This window comes from Chiloscyllium plagiosum, unplaced genomic scaffold (assembly GCF_037043375.1).
Source record: "Chiloscyllium plagiosum isolate Xiang-an unplaced genomic scaffold, Cpla_swu_hap1 HiC_scaffold_9, whole genome shotgun sequence".
NCBI lineage: Eukaryota > Metazoa > Chordata > Chondrichthyes > Orectolobiformes > Hemiscylliidae > Chiloscyllium > Chiloscyllium plagiosum.
In genome coordinates this window covers 77,437,304-77,454,925 of record NW_028270147.1, presented here as the reverse complement: position 1 = coordinate 77,454,925, position 17,622 = coordinate 77,437,304, and the positions used below count along the sequence as shown (strand labels likewise).

At 40.6% G+C, this 17,622-nt stretch overlaps 1 protein-coding gene across 1 annotated transcript in view; it reads left to right on the top strand.

Annotated features, from left to right (window-relative positions):
* LOC122554561 (complement factor H-like) overlaps positions 1-17,622 on the top strand; it is a 97,702-nt gene that overhangs the window by 75,631 nt on the left and 4,449 nt on the right. Inside the window, exons 14-15 of the mRNA XM_043699802.2 lie at positions 3,116-3,223; positions 13,958-14,175. Coding sequence (XP_043555737.2) covers positions 3,116-3,223; positions 13,958-14,175 — 326 coding nt within the window. The remainder of the gene's footprint in view (positions 1-3,115; positions 3,224-13,957; positions 14,176-17,622) is intronic.

Below are 17,622 nucleotides of genomic sequence, written 5' to 3'. Positions count from 1 at the left end.
AGTACCAATGCAGCAGCATGATCCAATTTAATATTAGTCATTTATAACCAAGAAGTGAGTGGTGTATTATTTTAATTTATGATTATATGTGAATACCTTGTGGTCTGCAATTGCATGTATCAGATAATTAGATGGCTGTACTGGAATTTACTTTGGTGGCTGACAGATGTAGTTTGGAGGTGGCAGGAATATTCCTGCTCCTTCTAGCTTCACAATTATCTATGCATTTTTAAAAAATCTGCACTTTGATCGCTGCAAGCCATTTAAAGGCCTTTCGTAAGAATATTTTAAAATGCTGCATTCGGGATCAACCGCATGTTCATTTAGTTACCAAACTGATGTAAAATTCTATTAGCATATTGAAGGGGTTTCATGCCTGAAGTAGGATTACCAAGGACCCTGTGGATTGCCCAAAGCAATATAATACAGGATACATTTCTGACAATATTTCCTGATGTTTTCTACTTTGCACCACTATAGACTGAACCATTACTGGGCTTTGAGTCTCTGGTTAAAAGTTCTAATTTAATAATATATTTATTATACAAGAGCTTTAGTGACATTAGTTATGATTGCAGTGGTATTTATAAGAAAAAGTGTGAATTAATTTAATCAGATTTTGTGCATGTTTCACGTTTTGTACTCTGGATCAGAACCAATGATTATTTAGTCTCCTTTCCATGTTCTCTTAACCTGCCTTACAACCTTCTCTCTTATTGGCATGTTTTCTTTCAGATACTTCCCTAGCACCCAGGGTACATTCTAAATCTACATTATGCCTGAACCTTGCTAATCTCAGGTGGTTAGTGCCTAATTTCTAGAATTACCCACCAACTGCCTTCTCTCATCAGTCCCCTCCTCAAAGCTACTCCTTAAAATCAGTCTTTTAAATTTGACTTTCACTTTGATTTTTGAAGTTAGTGGTTCAGGCACTAACTTTAGATTAGATTATATTAGATTACATTACATTACATTACAGTGTGGAAACAGGCCCTTCGGCCCAACAAGCCCACACCGAACCGCCGAAGCGTAACCCACCCATACCCCTACATTTACCCCTTACCTAACACTATGGGCAATTTAGCATGGCCAATTCACCTAACCTGCACATCTTTGGACTATGGGAGGAAACCAGAGCACCTGGAGGAAACCCACGCAGACACGGGGATAACGTGCAAACTCCACACAGTCAGTCGCCTGAGGCGGGAATTGAACCCGGGTCTCTGGCGCTGTGAGGCAGCAGTGCTAATCACTCTGCCACTGTGCCACCGTGCCACCCACTTGACCTGATAACATTCCTGTGAAGTATGTAGGAACGTTTGGCTATGTTAATGACACTGTTCAAATTGTTGCACATCCTTAAAAAAATTCAATTGTGAACCAATTCTCATTTCTTCCCTTTCTTTCAGCTTTTATCATGTCCACCCTCCCCCCATTCCACTTACTGTCCTTTCAAGTCTGGCAGAAGACACACCATTGTTCTACCATTCTCACATTCTGATTACTTAATCTGAATATCAACATCTTTTCTTAATCAGCACACCATACCAACTATGCCACGCCCCTCTCCCCCCATCAAACTATTGCATAAATGCTGCCCCTTTGACTCTTCTCCAGATCTGAAGAGAAATGTGATCTACACTTGAAACATAGCTTACTCTCTCTCCATGACCTACTGACCTACTACTTGACCTACTGTGTTCTCCTGCATTAGATAACACAATGGAAGCAGATCAATTGCATCCACTCATGTTATCAAAGTAATGACAGAGAGAAAGCAATTACAGAGGCACCATTACATGTATATAAAATTCATTCAAAAAACAAATACTGCCAGACAGCTAGATGGATCCCTATATGTAATAACGGCATTATAGTCCAGGTAATTATTGATAAATTAGTTCAAAGGTGTAATACAAAATCTAGAATGAATTTCAATAAACCAACCTTGCTAAGCCTTTTGAAAAGTAAAGTCTGAGGCCTGATCTAATGGAGGTCTTTAAGATTATGGGTTTAATAGGATGGAAGAATTACTTCCTCTTGCGAGCTCAGCCACAAGATGGTCATGAATGTGGAATGTTCGAATGTGGAACATATTCCATATGGAGTGATTGAGATAATAGCACAGATGTACTTAGGAGGAAGGTAGAAAAGTACATGAGGGGAAAACCAATAAAGGGCTCTGTAGCTGGCCTGAGATAAATTAGGGAAAGAGGCATAAACACAGGCAGGAATCTTTTTAGCCTATCTCTGTTTGGTAACTCTGTTGTAATGCTATATAATGTGTAAAATTCTCAAACCTGGCCTTTAATTTGGACTTAACCAGCTGTCTAATTGCAATATTGAACACATACTGAGAAGCAAATCCTCACTAAAATCAATATGTCATTAAATAGAACGTAGAACGTTACAGTGCAGTACAGGTCCTTTGGCCCTTGATGTTGCACTGACCTGTGGAACCAATCTGAAGCTTATCCATCCTGCACTATTCCATTCTCATCCATATACTTATCCAATGACAATTTAATGCCCTTAAAGTTGGCATTTCTACTACTGTTGCAGGCAATGCATTCCATGCCCCTACTACTCTGAGTAAAGAAATTGCCTCTGATATCTGACCTATATCTATCAACACTCAATTTAAAGCTATGTCCCCTTGTGCTAGCCATCACCATCTGAGGAAAAAGGCTCTCACTGTCCAACCCATCTAACCCTCTGATTATCTTATATGTTTCATTAAGTTGCCTCTCAACCTTCTTCTCTCTAACGAAAACAGCCTCAAGTCCCTTAGCCTTTCCTTGTAAGACCTTCCCTCCATACCAGGCAACATCATAGTAAATCTCCTCTGAACCCTTTCCAAAACTTCCACATCCTTCCTATAATGCAGTGACCAGAACTGTACGCAATAAATAGAAATAACAATTCGTCTTAGGGTTCATTTGTAACTCTTATTATATGGACCATTGTGTTTTCACGTTACATGAACATTACAGTGTGAAATATTTCATGATAGAACTTTCAAAATTGTCTTTTTTTCAGAAATGAGCTTCTTTTCATGTTTATAACTTTTCACATGTTAACTGTAAAAGTATATGTTTGCTATCTTTTTCTGCAGAGGAGAATACTTTCTGCTCAACATATCAATATCTTGAATGTCCAAGCTGTTCAAGAGCTGAAATTTGTGTACAATATCATATTCAAAAAGTAATACCTTCACAGACAGGTAAGATAATTCCCAGTGACCTGCTTGGAATAATTAAGGCATTCAGCACAAATATATGATTAATAGTATGACGGAGCTCTGTCAACCAGTTTCATTTGGAGTAGCCTGGCTGCATTTCATAGACAGCATGGTAATAACCCTCACCTGCAATCCAACAACTGAAGACATTCACTCTAATGATCAACTTTTCTTTCTTTTCAGGTGCTGCGAGAGCTACTATGTTCCTCCAACACTTTCAGTTCTTAATTCAGATTTCAAACATCCAGTTTGGTTTGGTTTTGTGTAACTGAGGATACTTTTTATCTTAACATTCAATTGTTAAAATTTACATTAAATCATCTGTCTCTGGTCATATACAAAGCAGATAATAAATATTATCCAAATCTAAAGCTTCTACAAATCTGCAATCTGCAATTCTGCATTTCATTTGACTCATTGCAGGATGCTCTCTTTGATCTAAAGAGATTATTTACTTCTATCTTTGTCGGTATAATAAGAGTTGTGAATATGGCTTCCACATATTGTCATACACTCCTAGTGGAAGTACATCTTAATTTCCACCAACTTGCTGAGCAACAGCATAAACTTTTTGACTTTTCTTTCTCATTCTTCCTTTCGAAAGTCAATTCACTATTCTAGGTGAATTTTATGAGCAGTTTGACAGCTTTTCTGCTTCTGTACATAAATTTATTTAGAATCAGAGAAAATGTAGGAGCCATAGCAGGCCTTTGATCCCTTGAGCTTACTCAGCTATTTAATTAGGTCATCACGAATGTGAACCCCAACTTCATTTAGTGTCATAGAGATCTACAGCACAGGAAAAGGCCCTTTGGCCCATCGAGACTGTACAGGTCAAAAATAACTACCTAACCATTCTAATCCCAAATTCCAGCACTTGGCCCACAGCCTTATATGCCTTGGCATTGCAAGTGCAAATCTAAATACTTCTTAAATATCATGAAAGTGTCCACCAGCCTTAGAAGCAGAGAGTTCCAAATTCCCACCATCCTCTGGGTGAAAAAGCTTTTGCTCATATCTCATTTAAACCTCCTGCCACTTACCTTAAATCTATGCCTCCAGTCACTGATCCATCCATCAAAGGGAAAAGCTTCTTCCTGTCTTCCCTACCTATAATTTTACAATCTCAAACTCCTCTGCTCGAAAGGAAAATAACTCCGTGCAATCTCTCTTCGTAACTGAAACTCTCCAGCCAAGACAAAACCCTGGTAAATCCGCTCTGCAATGTCTTCAGTGCTATCACATCCTTCCTACAATGTGGATTCCAGCACTACATACAATACTCTAGCTGTGGCCTAACTAATATTCTATACAGTCCCAGCATAACCATCTGCTCTTAAACTCTGCTTCAACTAATAAAGGAGAGTCTACCATATTGCTTCTTAACCACTTTATCCACCTTGCCTGAACCTTCAAGGGACTAGTGTAGACATGCACCAAGTTCTCTCTGATTCTCAGTGCTTCCTAGGGTCCTAACCTAACATCTAAGCTGGAAAAATTGTTAGCATGACAATTATCAGAGTGAATAATCAAGCATGGGGTAACTGACCACCTTGAAAGTTTCAATTAATAAGGAAAAGTTTCAACTACCTGGTAGTTCATCCTGACAAACCTCAAGTATTCTTTCAATGAGATGACGAAATAGTGGACAGGGAAATTGCTATGGATGTTGCTTATATCAAGTGCCTTCTTTAAAGTCCCACATAAGAGACTGTTAACTAAGGTAGAAGGCCATGGAATTGAGGACAAGTTACTGACATGGCTGGGAAATTGGTTGAGTGGCAGGCAACAGGAAGTAAGAGTAATGGCTAAGTCCTCTGATTGGCAGGACGTTCTTAGTGTTGCCCCACACGCATCTGTGTTGGAGCCAAAATTATTCCCGTTACTTATTAACAATTTGGATAATGTCTGAGAAAATTGTACATCCCAAATTTGACAGCATTATAGGCAGCAGAGATGATTGCATAAAATTGCTAAGGGATATTGATAAACTAAGTGAATGGGCAAAAAGAAGTGTGTCAGCTGGAGTACAATGTAAGCAAGCGTGGAATGCCAAGGTGACCTGTAGGTTCAGGTTCATGTATCTTTAAAATGTCATAATTAGCTGCAGAAAATAATCAGAGAAGCTAATAGAATGCTGGTCTTTATATCTAGAGGATTGGAGTACAAGAATGCAGACATTATACTGCAGTCATACAAAACGCTAGTAAGACTTGGAGTTCTCTGGCATCCCACCTGAGGAAGGATATGTTGACCTTGGAGGGAATACAATATTCGCTTACAAGAAAGATACCTGGACTTCAGGGTTTAAGTTATGAGGAGAGATTACAACATTAGGCCAGTTTTCTCTAGAATTTATAAGCTTAAGGGGTGAACTGATCAAAGTCTTAAAGATATTAACAGGAAAAGACAGCCTAGATGAAGGTACATCATTTCCACTGGTGAGAAATTCTAAAACTAGAGGGCACAGTCTGAGAATTAGGGCAAGACTGTTCAGGAGAGATGTTAGGAAGTACTATTACACGTACATGTGGTTGATGTCTTGGAACCCTCTACCACAAATAGCAGTGGATGCTCGATCAGTTGTTAATTCTAAAATGTGAGATAGATAAATTTCTGTTAAGCGGAAAAGTATTAAGGAATACTGGCAACAGGCATGTACAGTAGAACCTCAATTATCCGAACGAGACGGGCGGGGAGTATTTTGTTTGGATAATTGATCTTTCGGATAACCGGAAACAAGCGGTAATTTATAAGTCCCGATTATCAAACATTTCTCGGTTATCTCGCAATGCACGCCAAATGCCGTTTAACTGATAACTGAATGCTGAGTTGCCTAATGCCATTTTTACAGGACTTTGCGATCTTGTTTGGATAATCCGAAATTCAGATAATTCACATTGGGATAATCGAGGTTCTATTGTAGATATAAAGTCAGGCCACAAATCAGTAGTGATTTCATTGCACGGTGGAACAGGTTTGAGGAACTGAATGGCCTACTCCTGCTCCACAATCCTATGCATTTCCTTGCCTTGGTTGACCAACCCAAGTGCATCACTGAATTCCTTTTACTACTTATCAGCCCATCTGACCAGCACCCTCTTGTAATCTCATGCCATCGTCGTTAATACTTACCAATTTTTGTATCATCTGCAAACTTACTGATCAACTCTCCTGCATTCAAGTCTAAATCATTTACATAAAGCACAAATAGCAATGGCCGCACAACACTTACTCCTGTGGGACTCCATTGGACAGAAAAACCCTGAATCATCACTCTTGGCTCCCTGACACTCAGTTAATTATGGATCCAATTTGCCAGAGTTCCTTGGATCCCATGGGCTCTTACCTTCGCTTTCAGTCTTCCATCTGGGACTTTGTTCAAAGCCTGACAGAAGTCCATGTGGACTAACATTGCCTTCATCTGTATGCCTGGTTACCTCTTCAAAATGTTCAATCAATTTGGTCAAATATGTTAGGCTTATGTTAGGACAAAATGTGAAAACTCAGGGCGCTTGAGGGTTACAAGGAAGTCAGGAAAGACCTAAAAAGAGAGCTCAGAAGAGCCAGGAGGAGACATGAGAAGTTGTTGGCGGATAGGATCAGGGTTAACCCTAAGGCTTTCCATAGGTATGTCAGGAATAAAAGAATCACGAGAGTTAAATTAGGGCCAATCAAGGATAATAGTAGGAAGTTGTGTGTGGAGTCAGAGGAGATAGGGGAAGCACTAAATAAATATTTTTCGACAGTGTTCACTATAGAAAATGAAAATGTTGGCGAGGAAGATATAAAGATACTTGCATCTAGAGTAGAAGAGATTGAGGTTCACAAGGAAGAGGTATTAGAAATACTGCAGAGTGTGAAAATAGACAAGTCCCCTGGGCCAGATGGGAACTATCCTAGGATCCTCTGGGAAGCAAGGGAAGAGATTGCCGAGCCTTGGGCATTGATCTTCAAATCATCATTGTCTACAGGAATAGTGCCTGAGGACTGGAGGATAGCAAATGTGGTTCCCTTGTTCAAAAAGGGGAGTAGAGACAACCCTGGTAATTACAGACCAGTGAGTCTCACTTCAGTTGTTGGTAAAGTGTTGGAAAAGGTTATAAGAGATAGGATTTATAACCATCTAGAAAGAATAATCTGATCAGGGACAGTCAGCACGGTTTTGTGAAGGGTAGGTCGTGCCTAATGAATCTTATTGAGTTTTTTGACAAACAGGTAGATGAGAGTAAACTGGTTGATGTGGTGTATATGGATTTCAGCAAAGCGATCGATAAGGTTCCCCACAGTAGGCTATTATACAAAATGCGGAGGAATGGGATTGTGGGAAACATAGCAGTTTGGATCAGTAATTGGCTTGCTGAAAGAAAACAGAGGGTTGTAGTTGATGGAACATGCTCATTTTGGTGTCCAGTTACTAGTGGCGTACCGCAAGGGGCGGTGTTGGGTCCACTGCTGTTCGTCATTTTTATAAATGACCTGGATGAGGGCTTAGAAGGGTGGATTAGTAAATTTGAGGACGACACTAAGGTCGGTGGAGTTGTGGATAGTGACAAAGGATGTAGTAGGTGAGAGAGAGACATAGATAGGATGCGGAGCTGGGCTGAGAGGTGGCAAATGGAGTTTAATGTGGACAAGTGTGAGGTGATACAGTTTGGATGCAGTAATCGGAATGCAAAGTACTGGGCTAATGGTAAGATTCTTGGGAGTGCAGATGAGCAGAGAGATCTCGGTGTCCATGTACACAGATCCCTGAAAGTTGCCACCCAGATTGACAGGGTTGTTAAGAAGGCATACAGTGTCTTGGCCTTTATTAATAGAGGGATTGAGTTCCGGGACCAGGAGGTTATGCTGCAGCTGTACAAAGCTCTGGTACGGCCACACTTGGAGTATTATGTACAGTTCTGGTCACCTCACTATAAGAAGGATGTGGAAGCTTTGGAAAGGGTGCAGAGGAGATTTACTAGGATGTTGCCTGGTATGGAAGGAATGTCTTACGAGGAAAGGCTGAGAGCCTTGAGGCTGTTCTCATTAGAGAGAAGAAGGTTGAGAGGTGACTTAATAGAGACATACAAGATAATCAGAGGGTTAGATAGGATGGTCAGGGAGAGCCTTTTTCCAAGTATGGGGACAGCAAACACGAGGGGACACAACTTTAAAGTGAGGGGAGATAGGTGTAAGACAGATGTCAGAGGTAGTTTCTTTACTCTGAGAGTAGTAAAGGTATGGAATGCTTTGCCTGCATCGGTAGTAGATTCACCAAGTTTAAGTGCATTTAAGTCGTCATTGGACAGGCAAACGGACGTTCATGGAATAGTGTAGGTGGGATGGGTTTCAGATTAGTATGACAGGGCAGCGCAACATCGAGGGCCGAAGGGCCTGTACTGCGCTGTAATGTTCTATGAATCTATGAAAAATATGACCTCCTTCCAATAAAACCATGCTGACTGTTCTCAATTAATCCCTGCCTCTCCAAATGCAGATTAATTCTGTTCCTCAGAATTGTTTCAGGAGGTGACTTATTGATTTTTAAACCTACCAGGCCACTTGGAATCTCCTCTCTCTCTCAATGCTAATTTCTTTAATTGTTCCCCAGGTCTTCTCCTTGATTTCCATTTTCACAACATCCCTGTCACTTGTGAACACTACTGCAAAGTATTATTTAGAACCTTACTCACACCTTTTGGCTTCACGCACAAATTACCATTGTGAACCTTAATGGGTTCTACTCTTTTCCCCATTGTCCTTTTGCCCTTAATTTATCTGCAAAACAAATTTAGGATTTTCCTTTATTTTACCTGTCAGTGTCCTTTCATGTCCTCACTTAGCTCTCTTATTCAAATTCCCTCTTGCAAATTCTATACTCCACTAGGGCTTTGCTATTTTGAGTCCTCAGCACCTGTCATAAGCCTCCTTTGTTTTCCCTCAATCTAATATTGCATATTCCTCAATACCCAGGATTCTTAGGAAAAAATGGTCCCACCTTTTTTGTTGTGAAACATGTTGACTATGTACTCTCCATATTTCCTTCTTGAATGCATCATGCAGCTCTAAGGCAAGTCCGCTGCCAGTCTACTCTGGTCAAATCAGACCTAATCTTATTAAAATCAGCATTCCCTCAGTTTAGAACTTTGATTTCAGGCCCATTCTAGTCCTTTTTCTAAAACAATCTTGAATCTAACAGAGTGAAAATGTCTGCAAAATGCTTGTCTTTTACACCAAACATTTATCTACTTGAAAGTTCCATTGTTCCCAACCTTCTCAAAGGAATGTCTTCCAGGCTTCCAACAGCATTTATGCTAAATGGTTTTTCCAGATTCTGGACCTGAATAGCCTGTTTTTGCTCTTGTTTTTGCTTCTCACCACTAGAAGAAATAGTATTCACCCTATTAAATGCTTTCAGTGTTTTCAAACACATTAGCATTGCCTATTCATCACATTGAGCATTGCTAGTCAAGGCTACCACTTTACTGGCCAAATCTCAAGAGGTGGTAATGGGCTGCCTTCTTGAATACAAATGAATAGTCTATTGGGTAGAGGGCAATTAGGAGCCAACTACATGCAACTCTAGAGTCAGATACAAGCTAATCTGGGTAAGGACAGCATTCCTACTTCACTCAAAAGGCATCAATGAAATCAGTTGGAATATTACACAATGCAGTAACCAAAGATCCTTAGACAGCACTTTCCAAACCCACAGCCACTTCCACCTAGAAGGACAAGGGCAGCAGTTACTTGGGAACACCACCACCTGCAAGTTCCCCTCCAAGCCACTCACTGCCCTGACTTGGAAATACACCAACTTCACAGTTGTTGGGTCAAAATTCTGGAATTCTCTCCCTACTGGCATTCTGGGTCAACCCACAGCAAGTAGACTGCAGTGATTCAAGAAGGCAGCTCACCACCACCTTCTCACGGGCAAGTAGGGATGGGCTATCAATGGTGGCCGCCCAGCGATGCCCAAGTCCCACAAATGGATTTTTAAAATGTTATTTCAGGATCACCAATAATATAAGAACTTTAGAACATAAGAACTAGAAGCAGGTGTAGGCCTTTGGCCTTTCAAGCCTTTTCTGCCGTTCAGTAAGATTATGGCTGATCTTTTTGTGGCCTCAGCTTCACTTACTCGCCCTCTCACCGTAACCCATAATTCCTTTATTGCTCAAAACAAATCTAGCTTTAAAAACATTTACTAAAGTAACGTTGACTACTTCATTGGGCAGGGAATTCCGCAGATCCACAACCCTTTGGGTGAAGAAGTTCCTTCTCAATTCAGTCCTCAATCTGCTCCCCCTAATCTTGATGCGATGCCCTCTTGACCTAGCTTCCCTGTCAGTGGAAACATTCTCTCTACTACTATCTTATCTATTCCCTTCATAATTTTGTGTGTTTCTATAATATCCCCTCTCATTCTTCTGAATTCCAATAAATATAATCCCATTCTACTCAGTCTCTCCTCAAGCCAACCCCCTCAACTCCAGAATCAATCTAGTGAACCTCCTCTGCACCCTTTCCAGTACCTGTACATCCTTTCTCAAGTAAGGAGGCCAAAGCTGCACACAGTACTCCAGATGTGGCCTCACCAGCACCCTATACATTTACAACATTAACTCCCCACTTTTAAAGTTAATTCCTTTAGCAATGGAGGACACAATTCCATTTGCCTTCCTAATTACTTGTTGTACCTGCAGACCAACCGTCTGTGATTCATAAACAAGGACACCCAGGTCCCTCTGCATAACAGCATTCTGCAACTTTTTACCGTTCAAGTAATAATCATTTTTACTGTTACTCCTACCAAAATGTATGACTTCACGTTTATTAACATTGTGTTCACATTTATTAACATCTGCTAGACATTTGCCCACTCACTTAAAGTATCTATGTTCCTCTGCAAAGTTTCACAGTCCTCTACACACTTTGCTCTGCCACTCATCTTAGTGTCATCTGCAAACTTTGACACACTATACGTGGTCCCCAACTCCAAATCAACTATGTGAATTGTGAATAATTGCAGTCCCAACACTGATCCCTGAGGCACAACACTAGTTACTGACTGGAGCATTCCGTAAAGACCACTCCCTCCGTGACTCCCTCGTCAGATCCACACCCCCCACCAACCCAACCTCCACTCCCGGCACCTTCCCCTGCAACCGCAGGAGGTGCAAGACTTGCGCCCACACCTCCCCCCTCACCTCCCTCCAAGGCCCCAAAGGAAACTTCCATATCCGCCACAGATTCACCTGCACCTCCACACATATCATCTATTGCATCCTCTGCACCCGATGTGGCCTCCTCTATATTGGGGAGACAGGCCGGCTACTTGCGGAGCGTTTCAGAGAACACCTCTGGGACACCCGGACCAACCAACCCAACCACCCTGTAGCTCAACATTTCAATTCCCCCTCCCACTCCACCAAGGATATGCAGATCTTTGGACTCCTCCATCGTCAGACCACAACAAAACAACGGTTGGAGGAAGAACGCCTCATCTTCCGGCTAGGAACCCTCCAACCACAAGGGATGAACTCGGATTTCACCAGTTTCCTCATTTCCCCTCCCCCCACCCTGTCTCAGTCAAATCCATCAAATTCAGCACCGCCTTCCTAACCTGAGATCTTCTTCGCGACCTCTCCGCCCCCACCCCAGTCTGACCTATCACCCTCACCTTGACCTCTTTCCACCTATCACATTTCCGACGCCCCTCCCCCAAGTCCCTCCTCCCTACCTTTTATCTTAGCCTGCTGGACAAACTTTCCCCATTCCTGAAGAAGGGCTTATGCCCGAAACGTCGATTCTCCTGTTCCCTGGATGCTGCCTGACCTGCTGCGCTTTTCCAGCAACACATTTCCAGCACTAGTTACTGACTGCCAACCAGAATAGCACTCATGTAACCCTAATCTTTCCTTCCTGTTAGTCAACCAATCCTCTATCCATGCTAAAAGTTTACCCCTAATGCCATGCATTCTTATCTTATGCACAGCCTCTTGTGCAGCACCTTGTCAAATGCCTTTTGGAAATCCAGGCACACCACATTCACTGGGTCTCTGTTGTCCACCGTGCTCATGATGTCTTCATAGAATTCCAAAAGATTAGTTAAGCATGACCCTTGCCTTCATGAACCCATGCTGCATCAGCCCAAAAGGAGAGTTTCTATCTACATGCCTTGCTATTTCTGACTTGATAATGAACTCAAGCATCTTCCCCTCTACAGAAGTCAAATTAACCAATCCATATTTTGTCTGCTGCTCTTTTTAGACAGTGGCATCGCATTTGTTGTTTTCCAATCTGCTGGAGCAGCCCCAGAGTCCAGCGAATTTTGGAAAGTTACCACAAGTGCAGTTGCTATTTCTTCCGCCATCTCTTTTAGTACCCTTGGAATGCATTCCATTAGGGCCAAGAGACTTGTCTATCCTTAGGTTTATTAGCTTGCCCAAAACTATTCTTCCGTGATAATAATTGACCATGACTGGCTTTTCATTCCATAGGTTACTTGATTTATTGAATTTAACTTTTCCAGCTGCTAGGATAGCACTGAACCTCATACCAGTGGTTTGGGGGACCATGTGTCTGATTCCTCATGCAGCAATATGCTACTCTATCTCTTGTTACTGTAGATTAGATTAGTAGCCAGTATAGATTTAGGGTGAGAAGGGAAAGATTTAAAAGAGATCTAAGGAGGTAGTTTTCTCTAACAAATGGTGGTGAGTGTATGGAAGAAGCTACCAGAGGAAGTGGTGGAGGCTGGGACAATTACAACATTTAAAAGGCTGGATAAGTATATGAGCAGGAAGGTTTTAGAGGGATATGGGCCAAATGCTGGCAAATGGGACTAAACTAATTTACGATATCTGATCAGCATGGTCGAGTTGGACCACAGGGTCTGTTTCTGTGCTGTACATCTCTATGACCCTATTTACATTGCAAAATGTATCAAGAGTGTGATCGATGAGCTTGTGGGAAGTGAAAGCTAGACAAGAGCAATCCCTGACAGAAACTGTGAATTATCTTGAATTATCTTTGTAAATTCTGTACATTTAATAGTTGACAGTGCAATAAGAAGCCATTTGGCCCATCATGTCTGCAACAGCTCGCTGAGTCAGCATTTCACTTCATGCCATTCTCTGTAGAGACCTGCACGTTGCTTCTTCTCAGATAAACCTTCCTTTCTATTGTAAATCCATCAATTGAATATGCCTGTGACACTGTCTGGCATTGCATTCCAGGTCCTCATTAAATCACAACGTGATAAGCTTTCTCACATTGTTTTTGCTATTATGACTAATTATTTCAAATCTGTGACCTTTTGTTCTCATGCCTTTCATGAGCAAGAATGGTACCTATTCTGACCAATTTCCTTAAACATTTGAATACCTAATTAATACCAATGCATATAGTGGTATCTGGATAAATACACAAGGAAGAGAGGAAGAGATAGATATGGTGAAAAGGAGATACAGAGGAAGTGATAAAGAACTTGTATGGAGCAAACCATGTACAAACCAAATAGCATGTTTCACTGCTGTATGTTTGGGGAAAATTATGTGTAGCTGAATAAATGAATGTGGTCTACCTACTATTTCATCAGTTTTGCGTCATTCTGTAAATTTTGTTCTTTGATAGATGATGTCACACAAAGTGTTACTTTATTTTCACAATTCTGCATGTTTCATTTCTCTGTGATCTGTCTGTAAACATTTTGGTTTGATACTTTAGATTCCAGCACACTGAGCTTAAAAGCTCTGAATGGAATTGGAAATGCAGCATTTAAAGTGCAGAAAACCAGAAAGGCACATAACAACATTTTGAAGTTTTCCATCAAGGAATCCACTGATGCTATTGTGAATGTAAAATATAGCGATGAGCAAAGCAGTATAGCGTATAATAATCCTGTGACTGGAGATTACTGTTTAACATATCCTGCAGATAATTCTGTAAGTAGAAAGATTTATATTTCTCTCTATATGAAATCAGAGCCTTTTAACATAGTATGACATGGTAGTTCAGAAAATAGCTGAGCCTCCTTTTAGGGGTAATAATGATTCTACTCGATGACTACCATTCCATTGATCTGATCAATGAACTTAACACATTATAATTTTAAATGCCTTATTGCTCTGTGCAGAATGAAATTCAATATTCAGTAGAAAAGATTTACAATAAGTTAAAGTCCAGTGAATTGACAGCAGAAATAACAATTTTGTAAGTAACTACAATATATTAAAATAATCAGAAATAATGATGTTCAAAAACTGTTGATGAAAGGCAATCAATCAAAAACATTATCTTTGTTTCTCTCCACAGATACTGCCCGATCTGACTTTCTTTTAGCCTTTTTATTCTTATTTCAGATTTCCAGTATCTACAGTATTTTGATATTCTAAATATACTAACATCTTTGTTGTGCAATTACATGTCATTTATCAATGCATCATTGATGCTTCTCTAGAATGTATCTAATCCTTCCTTAGCCCTAACTTCTTAAAAATAGTAAAATACATTGAATAAATGCAATATAATGAAAAGTAATAAAATGCCCCAAGATGCTAAAGAGGAGCATTATAAAGTAAATTTTGACACCAAGGCACATAACAAAATAGGAGGCCAGATGGTCAAAAACTTTGTAAAAAAAAAGGTAGATTTTAAAGATCATCCGAAAGGAAAGAGAGTGAAAGTGGCAGAGAGAGGGAGGAAGAGTACTACAGAGCTTAAGACCTAAGTGGTTAAAGGTATCGCCACCAATAGTGGAACAGTTCAAGTCTGGAAAGCTCAAAGAGGCCAGAATAAGTTGTATGTGGACATCTTGAGGGCTATGGTGTTGGAGGTGCTCACAGAGCTAGAATGGGGAAAGGAGTTTGTGAGCACGGGGTTTATGGATGAACAGAATTAGGTGCAATGTGAAAAATTGTTCTCCTAACTCTGGACTCATTTACTACTTGCAACTTATATTTAATTAAAATTCACATTGGAAACCAATTAAGCTATCCTTACTGTTATCATTTTCTTTCTCTAATGCTCCATTTAGCAGCACTGATACACTATTCATTTAATTTCCACTTTGTAGTTAAATAACTCCACACGTTTTCCCTGTTGTACTTTCATTCTAAAATCTGATCTAACCAGGTTCAGGTGGGGTAAAATTGTGAAGACAGGTACCTCACAGGTTTGATTCCAGCCTCAGGCAACTGTGTGGAGCTTGCTCATTCTCCCTGTGTTTGCATGGGTTTCCTCTGGCTGCTCTGGGTTCCTCCCACAGTCCTAAAGCATGCAGGTTAGGTGAATTGGCCACGCTAAATTGCCCATAGTGTTCAGGGATGTGTAGGTTAGGTGCATTAGTCAGGGGTAAATATACAATAATAGGGTAGCAGAATGGGTCTGGATGGGATACTCTTCAGAGGGTCAGTGTGGACTTGTTGAATCAAATAACTTGTTTCCACACTGTAGGGATTCTATGATTCCTATGAAAAATATCAGTCCATCAGGCAATCTTCAATTTAAACCGTATTCACACCCTAATGATCACTGAGAAGTCTGTGCCATGTGTGTGAGCATAGCCAACCCCATCCACGATTATCCTTACAAGTCTTTCTCTATATTCCTAAGTGCATATTTCATGGAGCATAAAAAGCACATTGACTGATTCACTCCGCCGCCCACCCTTTTCATCGTACCATCTTACTTTTTTAAAAAATCAGGTCCATATTCTAGATTTGGAAAAAAAGTCCATTAACATTCAAAAGTTTTTGATGGGAGACAGTTGTGGGCTTTTTTTTTCATCATCAGGCAGATGAAGAGTTTTACCATCTGTAACAGAAATGAGATCAACATTTCCAAACATTGCCAGAGACCAACTGAGAAGTAGTGGAACCAGAGTCATTACTTTTTCAGTGCTGCTCACAGCTTGGCCACAGCAGTTCAATGGCCAAGACAATCTCTTAAGATTGGACAAACACATAGCATTGAGTGGTCAGATTGCACAGGCTGCACAGGCTTTTTGACTCTGATCTCCAGCATATCTCATCCACACTTTCTCCGTATCCTTGGTTAACTGTGAAGTCAATCAATTGTACCTGTGCCTCCATTTCAATAATTTTGTTTTTGCTTCCAGCTTGTCTTAAAGATTAACTTAAAAAAAAGTGTTGTGGGTTTCTGGGATACAAAATGTGGCCAATTTTGACGATAGTCAAGTCACAAACTGACTGCTTTTTTTGAAGGACTAGCTACTTACTTAAAATCAATGGCTTTGTTTACATTTCTGAACCACAAAAACCAAAGACAATATTAGTTTTCAGGCTGAAATGAAAATTGAGTGTTAATCATATTCTTCAGTTTATCTTGGGCAATGTCAGAGGAGATCCCGAAATAATAATAAAGTTTGCTGATCACACAATCCCAACAAGGAAAGGCTTAATTGTCAGCAAATAAATTGAACAAACTGAAACAGGTTTCACAGAAGTAAACAAAGGTGGCTGTATACGGTTTAGAATATGCATAGACACAAAGGAACAGGTGGCTAAAGACAATGCGGCCAACTTATGTGATTTATTTTAGAATGGAATTGCCCTGTTGACTTTGTACTGTTAATGGGTGGAGTTAGTAGTTAGGTTTAGCAGTGAGGAGACACATGATTAGAAACATTGTCAAACGTAGAAGCCACCACAAAAAATGCCATTTTATTTGCTCTGTCCCATACAAAACAATTGAACAGAATAAGTTCGCATGCAAATCCAGTAAAATATTCAGGCAATCAAAAACCTGTACTTGCTACAGACAAATTCGACATGAAGGAGTATTAATTAACTAGCTTGGTTCTATGAATCTAGTTTATACTTTCTGAAAATGTAGCTGAGAACAAGAGAAGCCTATCTACGGCATGGAAGGAGTCATACTGAGCAGCCTGGAAAGAGAACTAGGAAGTGATTGGATTGCAATGACTCAAATTTGTTGTGCATGTATAGGCACTATGGATGTTTCATAGAACATAGAACATAGAAAAATACAGCGCAATACAGGCCCTTTGGCCCTCGATGTTGCGCCGATCCAAGCCCACCTAACCTACACTAGCCCACTATCCTCCATATGCCTATCCAATGCCCGTTTAAATGCCCATAAAGAGGGAGAGTCCACCACTGCTACTGGCAGGGCTTTCCATGAACTCACGACTCGCTGAGTAAAGAATCTACCCCTAACATCTGTCCTATACCTACCACCCCTTAATTTAAAGCTATGCCCCCTCGTAATAGCTGACTCCATACGTGGAAAAAGGTTCTCATGGTCAACCCTATCTAAACCCCTAATCATCTTGTACACCTCTATCAAGTCACCCCTAAACCTTCTTTTCTCCAATGAAAACAGCCCCAAGTGCCTCAGCCTTTCCTCAT